Source organism: Lacerta agilis, chromosome 5 (assembly GCF_009819535.1).
Source record: "Lacerta agilis isolate rLacAgi1 chromosome 5, rLacAgi1.pri, whole genome shotgun sequence".
In the NCBI taxonomy this organism is placed as follows: domain Eukaryota; kingdom Metazoa; phylum Chordata; class Lepidosauria; order Squamata; family Lacertidae; genus Lacerta; species Lacerta agilis.
This window is the reverse complement of record NC_046316.1, coordinates 9,132,294-9,148,210: the sequence shown is the minus strand read 5'-3', so window position 1 is coordinate 9,148,210 and position 15,917 is coordinate 9,132,294. Positions and strand designations below refer to the sequence as shown.

General features: G+C 41.2%; 1 protein-coding gene across 1 annotated transcript in view; it reads right to left on the bottom strand.

Annotated features, from left to right (window-relative positions):
• Positions 1 to 8,238: 8,238 nt before the first annotated feature.
• NAT8L (N-acetyltransferase 8 like) overlaps positions 8,239 to 15,917 on the bottom strand; it is a 47,582-nt gene continuing 39,903 nt past the window's right edge. Inside the window, exon 3 of the mRNA XM_033148419.1 lies at positions 8,239 to 8,615. Coding sequence (XP_033004310.1) covers positions 8,248 to 8,615 — 368 coding nt within the window. The 3' untranslated portion in view covers positions 8,239 to 8,247. The remainder of the gene's footprint in view (positions 8,616 to 15,917) is intronic.

Below are 15,917 nucleotides of genomic sequence, written 5' to 3'. Positions count from 1 at the left end.
AGAATGCTATAGGGGAATTTTTGTACTTTGCTTGTGCGCTTAGCCACCTGGTGAAATGGCCAGGAAGTTCCCCCAACTTTTTGCTCTAGAGGAGGAGATTCTTCATTGCTTGAAGGCATTTCGAACACAACAGAGCCACCAAGCCAGTTTTAATCCACAATACGGAATAAGTTGTCACAGTTATAGAAGATGTGACACCGACAAAGATGCATTTGAAAATCAAATGGACTTTCTAACGAACCTAGGTCTTACATTTGAATTGCTGGTGCGAGGAATGCAAAAGCCAACATAAGAGTCACTTGTGAAGTTAAAGCCTTGGAGCGCGGTTGCTCTTGGCAATAACTGGTCTGCTTTCATAAAACCAAGACCAACCATTTGATTATAGCTTCCCTTGATTCGATTCTGAACCCAGCATTTGTAAAAAAAAAAAACACCAAACACCAGTTTTCTTAACCATGACAATTACTGCTATCTCAAATATGTGCACGTTATCTTCCTACCAGAAAATAAGGGAACATGTTATGCTAACCGCTGAGCAGACATAAATCCATCCAATATTGTCCCCTCCACACATCACTGGAGAAACGCAGATGGTGGAGGACAGCAGCCTTTGAATTCAGCATATTCTCAGTTTTGGAGGGTATGCTTGGAAGATCTGTGAACATAAACTGAGAATGCATGCTAGAGGAAACATTGGCAAAAGAGGATAAGCTGTCTTTCTTGCAACTTCTCTGCCTGCAACTAATCATCTGATTGTGGATCTCTTTGTAAGTTTGTGTTTAACTCCCCATTTGGGTACTGAACAATACTGCTGGAAAATGTGTTAAATCGCGTATCTAACAGACTTGATACAGAATAGAAAAACATAAGCATTTCTGGTATAACCCCCTAATTTTTCTGGTGATTTAAAATATCAAAACAATGCTTGCTCTCTTTTTTTCCTTCTTCAAACACAATGACACGATCCTTTTCTATGTGGGCTCTTTTTCACTACTCCCCAAAATGCGTTAACAGGTGTGCATTGTGATAATAGCAGCTCTTGGGGGGGTTATTTTCTTTGGGAAACTCATGCATGGGGAACAGGTTACATGCCTTGACCCCCGTGCAAATCAGACAATCTGTTACTGCTTTTCAGAAGAGAAAAGTGTATCAGAAGATCCAGGCACAGATATTAGATGCATTTGGCCCTCACTGAAAGACTTCAAAGGTTTAAGTGAGAAAGGATGAGGTGCGAAAGGATGCAATTTGCTACAGGTTGTCCCTGAAATATTCTTTGATTTTAGAAATCAGTGCACTAGCTGTTTGTTACAGGTGGGTAGCCGTGTTGGTCTGCCATAGTCGAAACAAAATAGAAAATTCTTTCCAGTAGCACCTTAGAGACCAACTGAGTTTGTTCTTGGTATGAGCTTTCGTGTGCATGCACACTTCTTCAGATACACTGAAACAGAAGTCACCAGATCCTTAAATATAGTGAGGGAGTGGGGAGGGGTATTACTCAGAAGGGTGGTGGGAATGGGTGATCAGCTGATAGGTGTGGAAAACCTGTAGACGACTCTTAACGGCTGCAATTAGTCTTGCAGGGAAAGGCAAGGGGTGAGATGGCTAAAGATAGCTTTGTTATGTATAATGAGATAAGAATCCAATGTCTTTGTTCAGACCAGGTTTCTCCATGGTTTTAAGTTTGGTGATTAGTTACAATTCAGCCACTTCTCTTTCCAGTCTATTTCTGAAATTTCTTTGTATTAAGACAGCTACTTTGAGATCTTTTATAGAATGTCCTGGGAGATTGAAGTGTTCTCCTACTGGTTTCTCTGTCTTGTGATTCCTGATATCAGATTTATGTCCATTTATCCTTTGGCGTAGGGTTTGGCCTATTTGTCCAATATAGAGAGCTGAAGGGCACTGTTGGCATTTGATGGCATACACAATGTTAGAAGATGAGCAATTAAGTAGTCCTGAGATGGTATGTTAGTTGTTTGTTGACAGTGAAATTATAGGAGTCGTCATTTGCCTAAAGCAGAAATATAAAATTATTCCTAACTGGGCATCAAAACTGTAGACCCGAGGGACTCTGAAATGAGGTTCAGCAGTAATGAAAGAGGAATAGTCCGGCAAAAGTGGTTGTATTGGAGATTTGGAAGAATGGCAAGAGGTATTATGGGAAATCTGTAAAGATGGGAGATTGTGAAAGGCAGTTCCAGCTCTCATTCGTAGAAAGATTCAGCCCTCCGTTTTGCTATTTGGGCATGCACATATTTCCATGGAATATAGGGCCAAGTTTAGAAACCATCTAAGCTAGTGGCAACCCCCATATTTTGTGATTATGATTTCCGTATGCCAATTCTGCTTGACACGAAGCTCTTCCTTTTATGAGTCCTTATCCTATCGTAAATCAACTTAATCTTAAGGACCTAAATTCTAATATTAAGAGGTTGAAAAGCTTGTTTCTGTCCACTGCAGCCAACCACTCATGTTCATAATTTCTGGTCAAAATTCTACTCACTTATGTTCAGTTTGTGCTGTGGTGATAGTTTATGAGTGATCTGACATCCTGCACCAGATCAGATCTGACAGTTCAAGGGCGGCTCACTGTTGTAAGGCACCATCATTTATCACAACTTTGGTGAGGCAGACCAGACAGGACCTCACAAGTTCAACCGGGGAGAACGGGAATTTTTGCCCTCCGGAATCAGAACCACTCTTCCTAGGTTGAAAAATAATAATGGCGAGGACAGATTATTTGTTGGAGTAGAGGGGTCTCGACAAGATCCTGAATCATGGGACAAAGCGAGGCAGAGGCTTTTGGAAAACTATGACACAACCGCTTCCCCCGAGTCATGACGGGAAGACCACTTCCGTGTTGAACGGAGGTGGATTTGCGGGCGTCACGACCCGACCACGTGCGTCATCAACTGCCCCTCAATTGAAGGGTATTCTGGTAAAGGACTCCGGGAGCATAGCCCTGTCCGAAGCCTGGGGAGCTGAGGGCCTAAGGCACACCCCTAATTGTGATCACAGGGGGAGTTCCGGTTGATGTACATCACTGGGGTTCCTTACTGGTGGTTAACCCTTCCCTGACTTCCAACACACGGGTTGGGGTCGGATATAGCTGATAGGGTCCGATGCCTAAGCCAATACCGCTCAACATCCGTAACCAATAAAGTTGTGGCCTTTACGCCCATTAAAATTTACATGATGTCTCTGTGTCATTATTTCCACGGGGAAGGGAGGGACATTGCCACGCAAAGATCAACAGTTGGAAGAATGAAGGACACAACACCATTTATGTTGGGACAACATCGGGGGGAATTACCACACTTAGGAAAGAACCATTATTACAGTCTGAGTACCTTACTTGAAACTTTATATTAACATGAATTGAAACCATAAGATTGTAGCCATTGTATAAGGGATTGTTATCTTGAAGAGAATGTAATTGAAATCATTAAGCTCTTGGAACGCAGAAAATAAAAGAAACAAAGAGGAAGCCATCAAATCTAGCACGCGACGAGGCCGCTTTAACTAAATTGTATAATTTGGTATATAAACAATTGGTTTTAATGATTGTATTAACTGGGTAAAATGGGCATTGTTATAATGAGGCTGTTATTGGAATGATATTGGAAAATCAATAAAAATATTTATTTTTAAAAAGAGAATTTCCCCCCTCCACAAATCATGGCGCCACACCTTGTGTAAGTGTAAGTAACCCGTACATTCCCAGATTTAGGGCCAGATGAGGCTCTCTGGGTTTGGTTGACTATGTCATCTATGCAATGCAAGAGAAAGGACTCACATCAGCTGCCGTGGCCGTCTTTGGCATTAGCGAGACAACAGCTGATTGTGTGAGAGAGGCTCTGCCACCGATACGCAGCCAAAGTATTCAACTTATCCAATTAACCAAAGTATTCTGAGTACAGCAATTTAGCCACATTATTACTTATAGAGTTCTGTGGAGGTAGAAGTGGCAACAAGGTCAGTTAGAGGACACTACTGAAAGCCCATAGTCACAAACCTACATTTAGGCAGACTTATTAGGGTGCCACTCGCTTTCCGTAGACCGGGGCTATGGCAACCAAAAGCAATGCTCATCGCCTTATACTAAAGTAGTAGGGGCAGGTTATACCAAACTACTGGATGAGCAGAGATAGCTAAGTGCAAGGTTTGCTTCCCAGGCTGAGTTGTGCCCTAAAAGAGCGCATTGCATAAATATGTTCAGAGGTTGCTATGCCACCCATATTTGGGTCCTGTTCCAGTGATGACACACATACAGGTGAAACTCGAAAAATTAGAGTATCGTGGAAAAGTCCATTTATGTAAGCAATTGTCTTCATTAGCTACTGGAGTTTAATATATGAGATAGACTCACGACATACAAAGCGAGATATATCAAGCCTTTGCTTGTTATAATTGTGATGATTATGGCGTACAGCTGATGAAAACCCCAAAGCTGAAATTGTGAATTGGGGTTCTCATCAGCTGTACGCCATCATCATCACAATTATAACAAATAAAGGCTTGACATATCTTGCTTTGCATGTCATGAGTCTATCTCATATATTAGCTTCACCTTTTAAGTTGAATTACTGAAAGAAATGAACCTTTCCACGATATTCTAATTTTTCGAGTTTCACCTGTACACACAAAATGAAGGCACTTTATGAACAAAATCCATTGGGTCATTAGAGGGGTTCCACACTAGGAGAACTTAAAAATGGAAAGCGTTAGCACCTGTGGTCAACTAAAGAGGTTTAAAGACTGCCCCAAGGCAAATCTAAAAAAAAATGAAGTATAAACACCAACAATTGGGAAACACTTGCCTGCGAGTGCTCCAATTGGAGAACAGCCTTTACCAAAGGTGTCATGGGCTTTGAAGACACTCGAACTCAGGACGCAAGGGAGAAACGTGCTAAGAGGAAGGCACGCTTGGCAAATCCACACCGTGATCAACTCCCAACTGGAAACCTATGTCCCCACTGTGGAAGGACGTGTGGATCCAGAATTGGCCTCCACAGTCGCTTACGGACTCGTTGTTAAAACCGTGTTTATGGAAGACAATCTTACTCAGCTCCGAGGGATCATCGAAGAAGACGACACTAGGAGAACCTTTTTGCCTTTGGAGATGGTGCTGGCTGACATGCGGAACAGTTATTCTAACATGGCACTGGAAATTCGAACTCCTGTGGCTACTTCATTCCAGTTATGCTGAGCTGAGCTTGGTATTGTTAACAGTTTTCTAGCAGGCCAATGAATAAAACCACAGATGAAGACTACGTCAAAGAGAGTGCCATGGGATGAACGGTGGCGCCGATGGCCTTTTGTCTTTGAAGACTTTAAATTTTTTTTTATGGGTTCTCCTGAATGACATGTGGAGCATGCTGTTAGTCTAATATAACGCTGGAAATAATATTCACTTTATAGACTATGGGCCATTCTCATTCCCACCCTCACCCCTGCTCATTCAAATTGAGCTATAAAGCACGATTTAATTCTCCAGAAATCTTTCAGCGTAGTGACAACACAGGAGGGGGGTGGTGGGGGAGATTAAAAGGCACAAGCAGTCGTTTTCTTTCGCTTTTTTCCTAATACTTTATATTATTCTGTGTTATGCAGTTTAATGAAACCACTGAAAACAGCTAGAAAATATTATACCAATTTCTGTACACTTTACACCTCTATTCTACACCTTCCCACAATACACATTTTAGCTTCAGGAGAAATGTACAGCGTAGAAATTTTTTAAAAAATACATTCCGTGTCCACACACACTCAGTTCCAATAAGTACATTCCGTAAATCAAATTTTAATCTATATTACTAATCAATTTGTTTTTATTGCTGGGACATACTGGTAGTTGGACGCTGCCATTCTTAGGTATAGCAATGTCTGAGGCAGGAAGAATACCAACACTGACAAGGCATTAAGTAGTTAAAAATAAAAATATTTTGGCTTTTGTGAATTATTCTTACCACTTTATTTGGCTGAGATCTTATCGTGTGCATGTTGGTTGTAATGGCTCCTCTTGCTCTGTGCTAGGAATAGGACTATGGACGCTTCCAGGCTGTCACTATTTGGGGGGCGAGATTCAATCATATACCTTCAAATTCGGGTTGTGCAATTAAAGTTGATTGGGCGTCCTTGCGGAGTAAATTCCCTTCTCCTCAGATTGGACTTTTTTTTGCAGTAAGGAAAGTGATGGGGAAATTCAGTGTGGAATAACCAGCTGCCTGATGCAATCTTGTACAACTTCCCCACAAACAAATTAGAATGAATGCTCCGTGAAATCACCAACACTGTCTAACCTCTCCCTGCAAATTTGTGCAAACAAATCAACAAAAAGGTCATCTGGTGGAGACCTATCAGTGACATTTGTCTTCCATGAAATACACCCTCTCTTGGATAAGGAGAAAGTAGAAGCTGCCTTCTCCGTGTTGGTTGGAGGAATAATGAGGGCAACAGTCATCCTCCATCTTGACCCTACCAATTTTTCTAAATACACAGGAAACGTCCTGTCTTTGCGTCAATGGGCAGAGACCTAAATTTTGCCCTTGAGCATTTCTGGCTCTAGAAAGAATCACTTCCTCCTTTGAGTTCATCCCTTATCGCATCTTTGAAACGGTACCCTCAAACATTTTACCTAATTTCTATCGAGCCGGTTTAAAAACAAAACAAAACGAAGAAATACGTTAAATGGGGTTTCCCTTTAAAAGACTCTTCTGACCCACCCAAACTCAGTGCGACCAGAAATGTACTTATCATTTCTGATATATCACATTTTAAAGTTTAAAACAATTCTGATTTCCCTCGAGATATACGTCATGCAAAGTTGCTACTTATTAAAGTAAGTTATAGAAGAAGCTGTAACCTTGGTTGTTATTTTTTTTTTTCTTGTGTGACGGGCGCTACAGACACATGCCAAATCTGTGTTGCATTGCCGCTTGCATTGTACTGTACAATTCACAAATCTGACATCTTTAAAAAAAGCAGCGGTTACTTTCGTATTTATGCCACTAGCAATTGGTTGGAGGGGAATTTTTTGCTTCCCCTGCCGCTTTCAGCCAAACTTGCCACTTGAGTTATCTGTCTTTTGCATATTGCTTTTCCGAAGCATAGATTTTGGTGCACATAGTAGCATACAGGTGTGTTGCCATAGAAACAGAAGCCTCCATTTTGCCTCCGTGAAACAAGTCGGCAAAAGCTAGAGCTTGAATAAAGGAAGCAAAGAATAATAAAACAATAATAATACTAATAACAATAATAATAATAATACATGATGACACACACACACACACACCAAAAAAAAAATCAAACCAGAAGGATTTCTACTGCATATACAGATGTCTGGCACAGAACTGCAGGTTATATATATACATCAGCGCAGATGATATTTCAACAATTTACATATATTACATTGGGCTCAGGGTTCAAAATACTTCAAGTCTTTTTGCTGGCTTAAGAAGAAAATGAGGATAAAAGAACAAGTCATAGTTATCAGATGCACCGAGATTCTTTCAGACGGTTGACAGAATGAGGTACATCGAAAAAGTGCAAGATCAGAGCCTACTTGGCAGTGCTGTGTGTTTGTATGCATGCAAAAACTTCCTTTTCATGCATTATAGCAAGCAGGGTTTTTTTTTTCTTTCCCCCTCCACATTTCCCCTTTCAGTATTATTAATCAATATGTCGTGGTAAAACGAATGCATACTTGTCCATGAAATACTGAGAAATGCATTCAAGTAATATTTCTGCACTCAGCTGTATCATGAAGTATTACTATACTTTTGTTAATATTTCGGAAGGGGCGGGGCGGATATTCTATTCACGACACACACCGGACAAGCTATACTGATATGCGTTTAAAAGTTCCTGTGCTTATGTAAGGTAACCTGGGCAAGACAGAGAGAGGGCAGGAGGGAAAAAGAGTCGTCCGTCCTGAACTCCTTGGCTGTCGGGCAAACGTACGAGCCTCGAGAGCAGTCCGCCCGTAACCTCTGCATTTAGCACCTTCACTCTACAAGCATGTCGGGGGGGAAAGAAGGGAGCCTTTGTTTGTACAAGGAATCTGTACAAAGCAAATGAAGGGGGGTGGGAATGAAATGACGGAACGGGGGGTTGGGTGGTTTAAAATAAAGGCAACCTGCAAATAAACAATGGCGAGACTCCCACAAAACACAGGCAGAAAAGATTTTGGGGAGGAGCGAAATAAACGCGGGGCCGGTTTTTTAAAATTTACTAGTATTATTATTATTATTCTTCGCGCAGCTGCAGGCAGTAGCGGTGGAAGCGAAGCTGGAAAAACATTCGCTCTAGAATAGAATGCGTCATCCCAGGCAGCGTGTAGTCTTCAGCGACACCCACATGCTTGAATCCCAAAGACTCGTACAACTTGTGAGCCGCCACCTTCACCGCCGTGGTTCCCAGTACAATGGACGAGTAATTATTGACCACGGCAAACTCCACCACCTTCCGGCCCAGAGCTTTGGCGATCCCTTTACCGCGGTATTTGGAGTCGACGGACATGCGGCGCAGCTCAACCGTGTTGTCTTCTTCGTTGCCCCTCGCGGCTACGATGCCCACCACGTTGCCGTTCAACACGGCCACCCAGAAGCAGGAACCTGCAGGTACAAAGCAACATGTGAATCTGGAAAACAAAACACAAAAGGTTTCTTCAAATACACATCTCTGGCGTTTATCGGAGCAACACGGCGGACAGTCAATACGAAACAGCTCGCCCTCGAGAGCAAAAATCAAGCAGAGGCTGAACTTTTCTAGAAGGTTCCCTCTAACATTTCTGCCCTTGCGTTCCTGCGAGCTCCGTCAATGGTTCTTGATATCTAGTGTAAAAAAGAAACCTGTGAGCCTGAAGAACCAGAAAATTGGCTATGTAACTCTCTTCACCTGAGAATCTTATGAATCCTTCTACAGTGGTATCTTGGTTCTCAAACGTCTTGGCTCCTCAACGCCGAAAACCAAGAAGTGTTCCAGTTTTCAAACGTTTTTCAGAAGCCAAAAGTCCGATGCAGCTGTCGGCTATTGTTTCTGGGGTGCCTGCACCAATCAGAAGCTGCGCCTTGGTTTTTGAACATTTCGGAAGTCAAACGGACTTCCATAACAGATTAAGTTTGGTGCTTTTGTTTTTGCTATTGTTTTTGAGGCTTTTTCGGTTAATTTGTTTTTGTGGCTGTGTGGAACCCAGTTCAGCTACTGAATGATTGATTGTGTGACTGCGGAAATGGATAAAAAGCCCCCCATCCAAACTATGACTATCATCAGTGCAGGTAAAAAATAAATAAAATTTTAATTTTGATCATCTACAATACTGTCATATTTATTTTATTGCACAGTACATTGATTATTGCTTTCATTTTATGGATCGATGGTCTCGTTAGACAGTAAAATTCATGTTAAATTGCTGTTTTAGGGGTTGCTTTTAAAAGTCTGGAACAGATTAATCCGTTTCGCATTACTTTCTATGGGAAAGCGCGCCTTGTTTTTGGAACGGACTTCCAGAACGGATAAAGTTTGAGAACCAAGGTAACACTGTATACTGCAGAGCTTTTCCCACTACGGTACAGTAGAGCCTCAACCTTTTTCTAGCAAGGCCTGATGAACGTCTTACTCATATAACGCTGCAGGGGCTTGTGGCTGCAATGCTGAAGATGGACCCGGCAGGCCAAGAAAATGTATTTGCCTGTCCAGTGGAGGTTCTAACGCTCCCACTTTTCTCATCTTCGGCTAAGAGCGTAAGATGACTGTCCTCCTCTGCAGAACACTCTCATCATCTGTTTCTATTTACCGTATTTTTCGCTCCATAGGGCGCACCGGACCATAGGGTGCACCTTGTTTTTAGAGGAGGAAACAAGATAAAAAAATATATTTTCCCCCTGATTTTCCTCCTCTAAAAGCCCTGTTTTTGTTTTTGTTTTTTTTGAGGATCAGCTAAAAGTTTTGCAGCTTTTTTTGCAAAGGGGAAAGCCCTGGTTTTTTGAGGATCAGCTAAAATTTTTCAGCTTTTTTGCAAAGGGGGAAAAGCAAAGAGGAAAAGCCCCGTTTTTATGGGGTTCAACTCACATTTCTGCAGCTTCTAAAGGAAAGGGAGCCTTTTCTACAGTTTCCAGACAGATAATTTAATCAGCCAGTCACATGTTGCTGGGGAAACAAACAACCTCCCTCTGCAGCACATTCAGCAATGGAGGCCTGATCCTCTTTTGGCCCCTGGGAAATTCAGCTCCAGGGACCACCATTCACTCCATAAGACGCACAGATATTTCCCCTTACTTTTCAGGAGGTTAAAAGTGCGTCATGGAGCAAAAAATACGGTAGCTGTTATCAACGACAGACCTCCCTTCCATTACTTTGCTCCTGTTCCTCATTTGTAATGAGACAACGGATTTTTGTTTTTGTTTTTTAATTTAACTTGCCAAACTGGCATCAAAAGCGATGTGTCATTTTGGGCAGACTAGCCAGTGCCCTTGTTTGTTTTTCTTCATCCAATCGCTCGCTTAACATAGGATGAAACCAGTCACTTGGTCATCACCAGTTGTCTTTCCTGTCCTGCAGACTGGTGAGGAATATCTCACCATACTTCTGCAATAATCAGAAATCTAGGAAAACAAAGGAAGACTAGCACACATTAGCAGAACGATACATATATGACCAAATGGTTAATTATGAACTTCCACGTACACCATGGCAAAAACCACAAGGTATGTTTTCCTTCTGCTATTGTGTACATCCAGCAGTTTGATTTTTATTTTATTTTTTAAAGCTTTGAGGTTTGTTTGCTTTTTCCTAGAAGTTTCTTTGGAACTCAGATAACGAAAGATGCAATTTCTTTTATTTCTTAAAAGCTTCTGGGCCTGCTGCAGAAATTAATATACTTATACTGATGTTCACTCAGAAGTAAGTCTCATTAATCAACAGGTCTTGCTCCTAGGTAAGTGGGGGATATCATTGCAACCTAAATGATATTTTGAGGGCTTCGAGTGGACATGACCCTCTGATATCACTCCATGATTTTATTTTATTTTTTGTCTTAGAACAGATTTTAAAGGCAGGGGGGAAAGTTGCCATCCGTTTCTCACTATTTTCTGCCGTAGTAATCCAGCACTTCTCACCATCACAGCCCAAGATTTGAGGCTAGGCCTTGAAATAATATTCACAGGGACAAAACAAGCATGTACATTCTGCTAAATCAGAAGGCAAACATTACTGGTAAGAATATTCACAAACAAATTAATGCATTCTTAAAGTCTGAAACATCCCTGTGAAGTTTAACCTTGCTTCTTCTTCTTCTTCTTCTCTCTCTCTCTCCTTGCAAGCAATTGATGCACTTTTATTATAGAGGTGCCAAATCTATAAGGCCCTGGACCTTCTAAAACTCCCCGTTGCGGGGATTCGAACCGCCGACCTTCTGATTGGCAAGCCCTAGGCTCTGTGGTTTAACCCACAGCGCCACCTGCGTTCAAACTGTAAAGGGTGCTTTTTAAAAAAACCAACACAACCAAGTATTGCACATATTTCAATTTTCCTGACAATTCAAGTCCCCCCCCCCTGAAAAAATATGGGGCACAGGAGTACTGTGTCCCACCCCCATGGTTTCAAAATATAGGGAAATTTTATCTCTCTGCTTTTGACACTTTCCAGGACCCCGTGAAAGTATGTTTTTCTATTACATGCACTTTGGGTGGTGCCTATTCTGGGATCACAATTTGGGCAGGTATGAATCTTTCGATGGGTGATGGTGCAGAAGACAGTAAAATACTTGCTTGGGAAAGAGGTGGTTGTACAAATTATCAGGAAGGGGGCTGGGGGAAATTACACTCTTCAAATTGTGGAACAACTGAGCCTTTTGGTGAAAACTCAGGGGTTCCCTAGACATCTACTGAATGCCACACAATACATTTTTTCCCCAATAAAATCTGTTCCGGATCTGGAAATCAAACAAGCCAGCCAATGAGCATCCATAGATGATACTTCCAAGGAGGCGGGAAGGTTTGCCAGTTTAGGACCAAACCTACCGTATTTGTTAAGATTTAGGCAAAAGGAAGGGGACTGATAACCTGACATGTTCCATTGGGAGCTACAATTTCATTTGTATATGCTGATGATTTAAACAGATGGCGTAATGAAAACACATATGTGGTTATTTTGGCATTCTGAAATCTTTGTTCTGGTATTTTTAACGATTTACCCTCAATTTAAAATTAAAAACAGATATATAATACTTTCCCCCCAACTCTATACAATTCTATGATTCCACATATCTGTTTTGCCCTTTTCCTTGAGGAAAGATGTAAATAAACTAGCCATCTTGCAAATGAATTCCAAGTCTTGCATACTACAGATTTTATAAAAATCACAGAGAGATTCTATAGGGTTTCTATACTTTTCCAGGTAAGGCCTGTTAAAGGCACAGTCACGAGTTACCTATCAAAGGCAGGTTGAAACCAACAGCATCCAGGTGTATTGAAAGCTACAGAATGAACCAATTTATGACAATTCCCCCCCCCCCCCAAAGGGGAAGCAGCTGCCTGGGCAATAAGCATTTTAAGCAAAGGCCACACAGGAAACCCAAGATTTAGCAAATGTTTGAAACTCATAACTGCCAGGACTGTTACACCCGGACTGCAATTTGCATCGCAGAATTGAAGGAAAGGTATAAAAGAAGGCCTAATTTTAATGTGATGCCTGGTAATTAAGATGTTACTCTTGAAGCCTTGCATGTATTCTTTATCTCATTTCAACTGACCACCTCAGCTGTGAATGCAGTATCGGCATGCTAGAAATCTGTAGCTTGGTTGGGCATGTTAATCGTAACAAAAGAGGGGGGGAAACCGCAATGTAAAATTGAATAGAAAAAAATTTGTGCTCAACAGCGCCATCTGGTGTTGCGGGTTTATAACACATTTAAAACACTGGTTTTTTTTTTTTTTTTACTAATGTAGCCAAGTCCATCCCCTCAGTCAGAATGCATCCAAAAGAAATCAAAACCATGCTCTACTTTTTCAATATACCAAGCTATCATGATCCACAGTTCTCACACTGAGCCATAAACTCAATCCATTTCTAGTCCTGAATCAGTACAACCATAGTCACAAGTCCGTAAGCTCCAAAAAGTTAGGACAGGATGAGCTAAAATAAAAATATAAATCCTTGCTTCTCCTAACCCAGGAAGTATTATTATTTTTAACCCTTAGCACCAGGACCCGTTGCTTTTTCAACCAAGATTTCTGCACAAGGAGCTCACTTGCCACCCAAAATTTCATCATACATATACTTGCCACCACAGTTTCCATTGATGGATTAAAAAAATACAATTCTCTACTTAATTAACTCATGAATATAACCCAACAAGGTACCCGGTAGTTCATGGTTTCTCTGGTAGATCGTAGCTCATCATATCACACACTAACAGCAGCGCCATTTTGAAAACAGGTTTATTTTAGGACAGCCCTACGGAGCACCATATACGTTCCCCTTCAGACCATTATCAATATGCATAGTTTTACTGATTTTTCAAGATGTAAAATACTGAGATATCATTTAAAGTAAGACTGCATTAACATAGCACAGGATGAGAATATTTATTGGGTTGGGCCTAAGCAAAGATTTCAGTATAATATGAGGTTAAACGCAGAATAATGTCATGTGAGAGAGGGGTTTGAATATTTTGCTCCCCTCGGTGGGAGAGGGGGGGGGGAGTATGAAAAGTTTAACCATGTAATGATTTGTGCTTGTAATTGGAAAATCTTATAAATTCTTAATAAAAAAAAGAGAGAATACATTTTATTGTTTCCAGTTGCTCAGCTCAACTGAATGCCACATTTCTCTCTCTCCATTAACTGCTTTGAATATACCACTCCAGCCCTGTTTTCTCAAGAAATTGCTTCTCAAATATAATTTAGAATTATAATTTTGTAATTTAGAGACCCCTTCACACCGTAGAGGATTTATGTTGGCTCGTTTGAATGCCTCTCCGCCCTCTGTGTTGTTTGGAAGACTCAGAGGCATTCCTTACCAGAATAGACTTTTGCACCTGTGGCCAGAATGTACCCGATTCTCTAGACCACATAATTCTGGACTGCCCTCTTTTTAACATCCTCCATGCTGATTTTATAACATCCTCTCTATGGCTTGAGGACCCACCTAACAAACAACACAAGGTGCAGTTCCTTTTGAGAGATGACCCCCCAACACTCACTAGAGCTTTGGTAAAATTTCTGACCAGGATCTTTGAAGTTAAATCTGGGGTAGTTTGGTCTACATAATAGGAGGATTCCCTTTTTACTGTATGTAATATAAATATAATGCATATGGATGGCCTTTTTATGATTCTATTGCCTTATATATGCCAATAAAGGTGTTGAATTGAATTGAAATAGCGAACTGTTGTTTTTTTTTGAAGTTTTAAATTTTTTATTTTTTTTTAAAAAAACTGTACACTCTTTACATTAGAGGAGTTTACAACCAAAATAAACCACAATACAAACAAGAACATGACTTTGCTTTTCATTCATATCTCCTTCTTTTAACTCCTTGTTCTTAACCTCTTAAATCACATATATTTCCAAATACTGCCCTATACCTCCATCCCCCCCCCGTTCCCATTACTTCCCCTCACCCATGTGAGATCTAATATCGTTTCCCGTTGTGTTAACGAAGTTTGTTGTTCCATATATTTCATGATATCCTCTTGTATCCTTGTGCATTTTACCTATTGCATATTAAATTTAAGCTCCAAAACCAAATCTTTCCATGAACTATTTCTTATGTCTTTATTTAGGAACGTTGCTAAATAGAAACTAAAGATTCTATGAAAAAAATGAAGAGAAAAAAACAACTCCACACAACCAAATTCTGTGTTTCTCTGCCTGTCATTTATCATTATCATTAGCTTTTCTCCTAACCGTTCAGGTTAAGTGTTTACTCTCCACACAAATACATTTCAGCAAATACATAAACCGGTTTCCCAGAGACTCTTCCAGATTTGCCAGGTACAGGCAAAACCAAATGCCTAAGCTCGCGACTTCAGATGAGGGCTTACAACCTGAGCCACAGATAAACTCATTTCCTTACAGTTGGCTTTAGCAGCCAGGATTACGATCACCTCTAAACCTGTTCCAACCAAAACCTGGTACAAATTCCAGTTTTCCAGCAACTGGGGCAAAACTGTGATTTGACATTCAAATAAGTGAATTCAAATAAGAACTCAAATAATAAGAATTCAAATAAGTGGTACTTTTCTATTTTCCAGTGTTTGTTTTTTTTCCAGTGAGAGAGCACAGGTAGTATATAATTTCTACAAGTAGCAGACATGTATGTATTTTTTTTAATTCAGGGGCAACCAGTTCATAGGGACACAGGTGGCGCTGTGGTCTAAACCACTGAGCCTAGGGCCTGCCAATCGGAAGGTCGGCGGTTCGAATCCCCGTGACAGGGTTGCTCGGTCCCAGCTCCTGCCAACCTAGCAGTTTGAAAGCACGTCAAAGTGCAAGTAGATAAATAGGTACCGCTCTGGCGGGAAGGTAAACGGCGTTTCTGTGCGCTGCTCTGGTTCGCCAGAAGCGGCTTAGTCATGCTGGCCACATGACCCGGAAGCTGTACGCTGGCTCCCTCGGCCAGTAAAGCGAGATGAGCGCCACAACTCCAGAGTCGTCCGCGACTGGACCTAACGGTCAGGGGTCACCTTTACCTTTATATGTAGGGTGCCTACATTCTGCATGGACTGGTTGCATGGCAACACATTCAAATGGTTTCAGATACCCATCAGGTCTATACATTATCATATAGCATATGTTCAACACAAAAAAGCAGCAGAATTTGTTGTTGACAAAGGACAGCTGTACATAGAAAGGGCCCCGTTACCTTCAGTAGCTTAGGGCCTCATCAAACCCAAATCTGGCCCTGACCTTGAG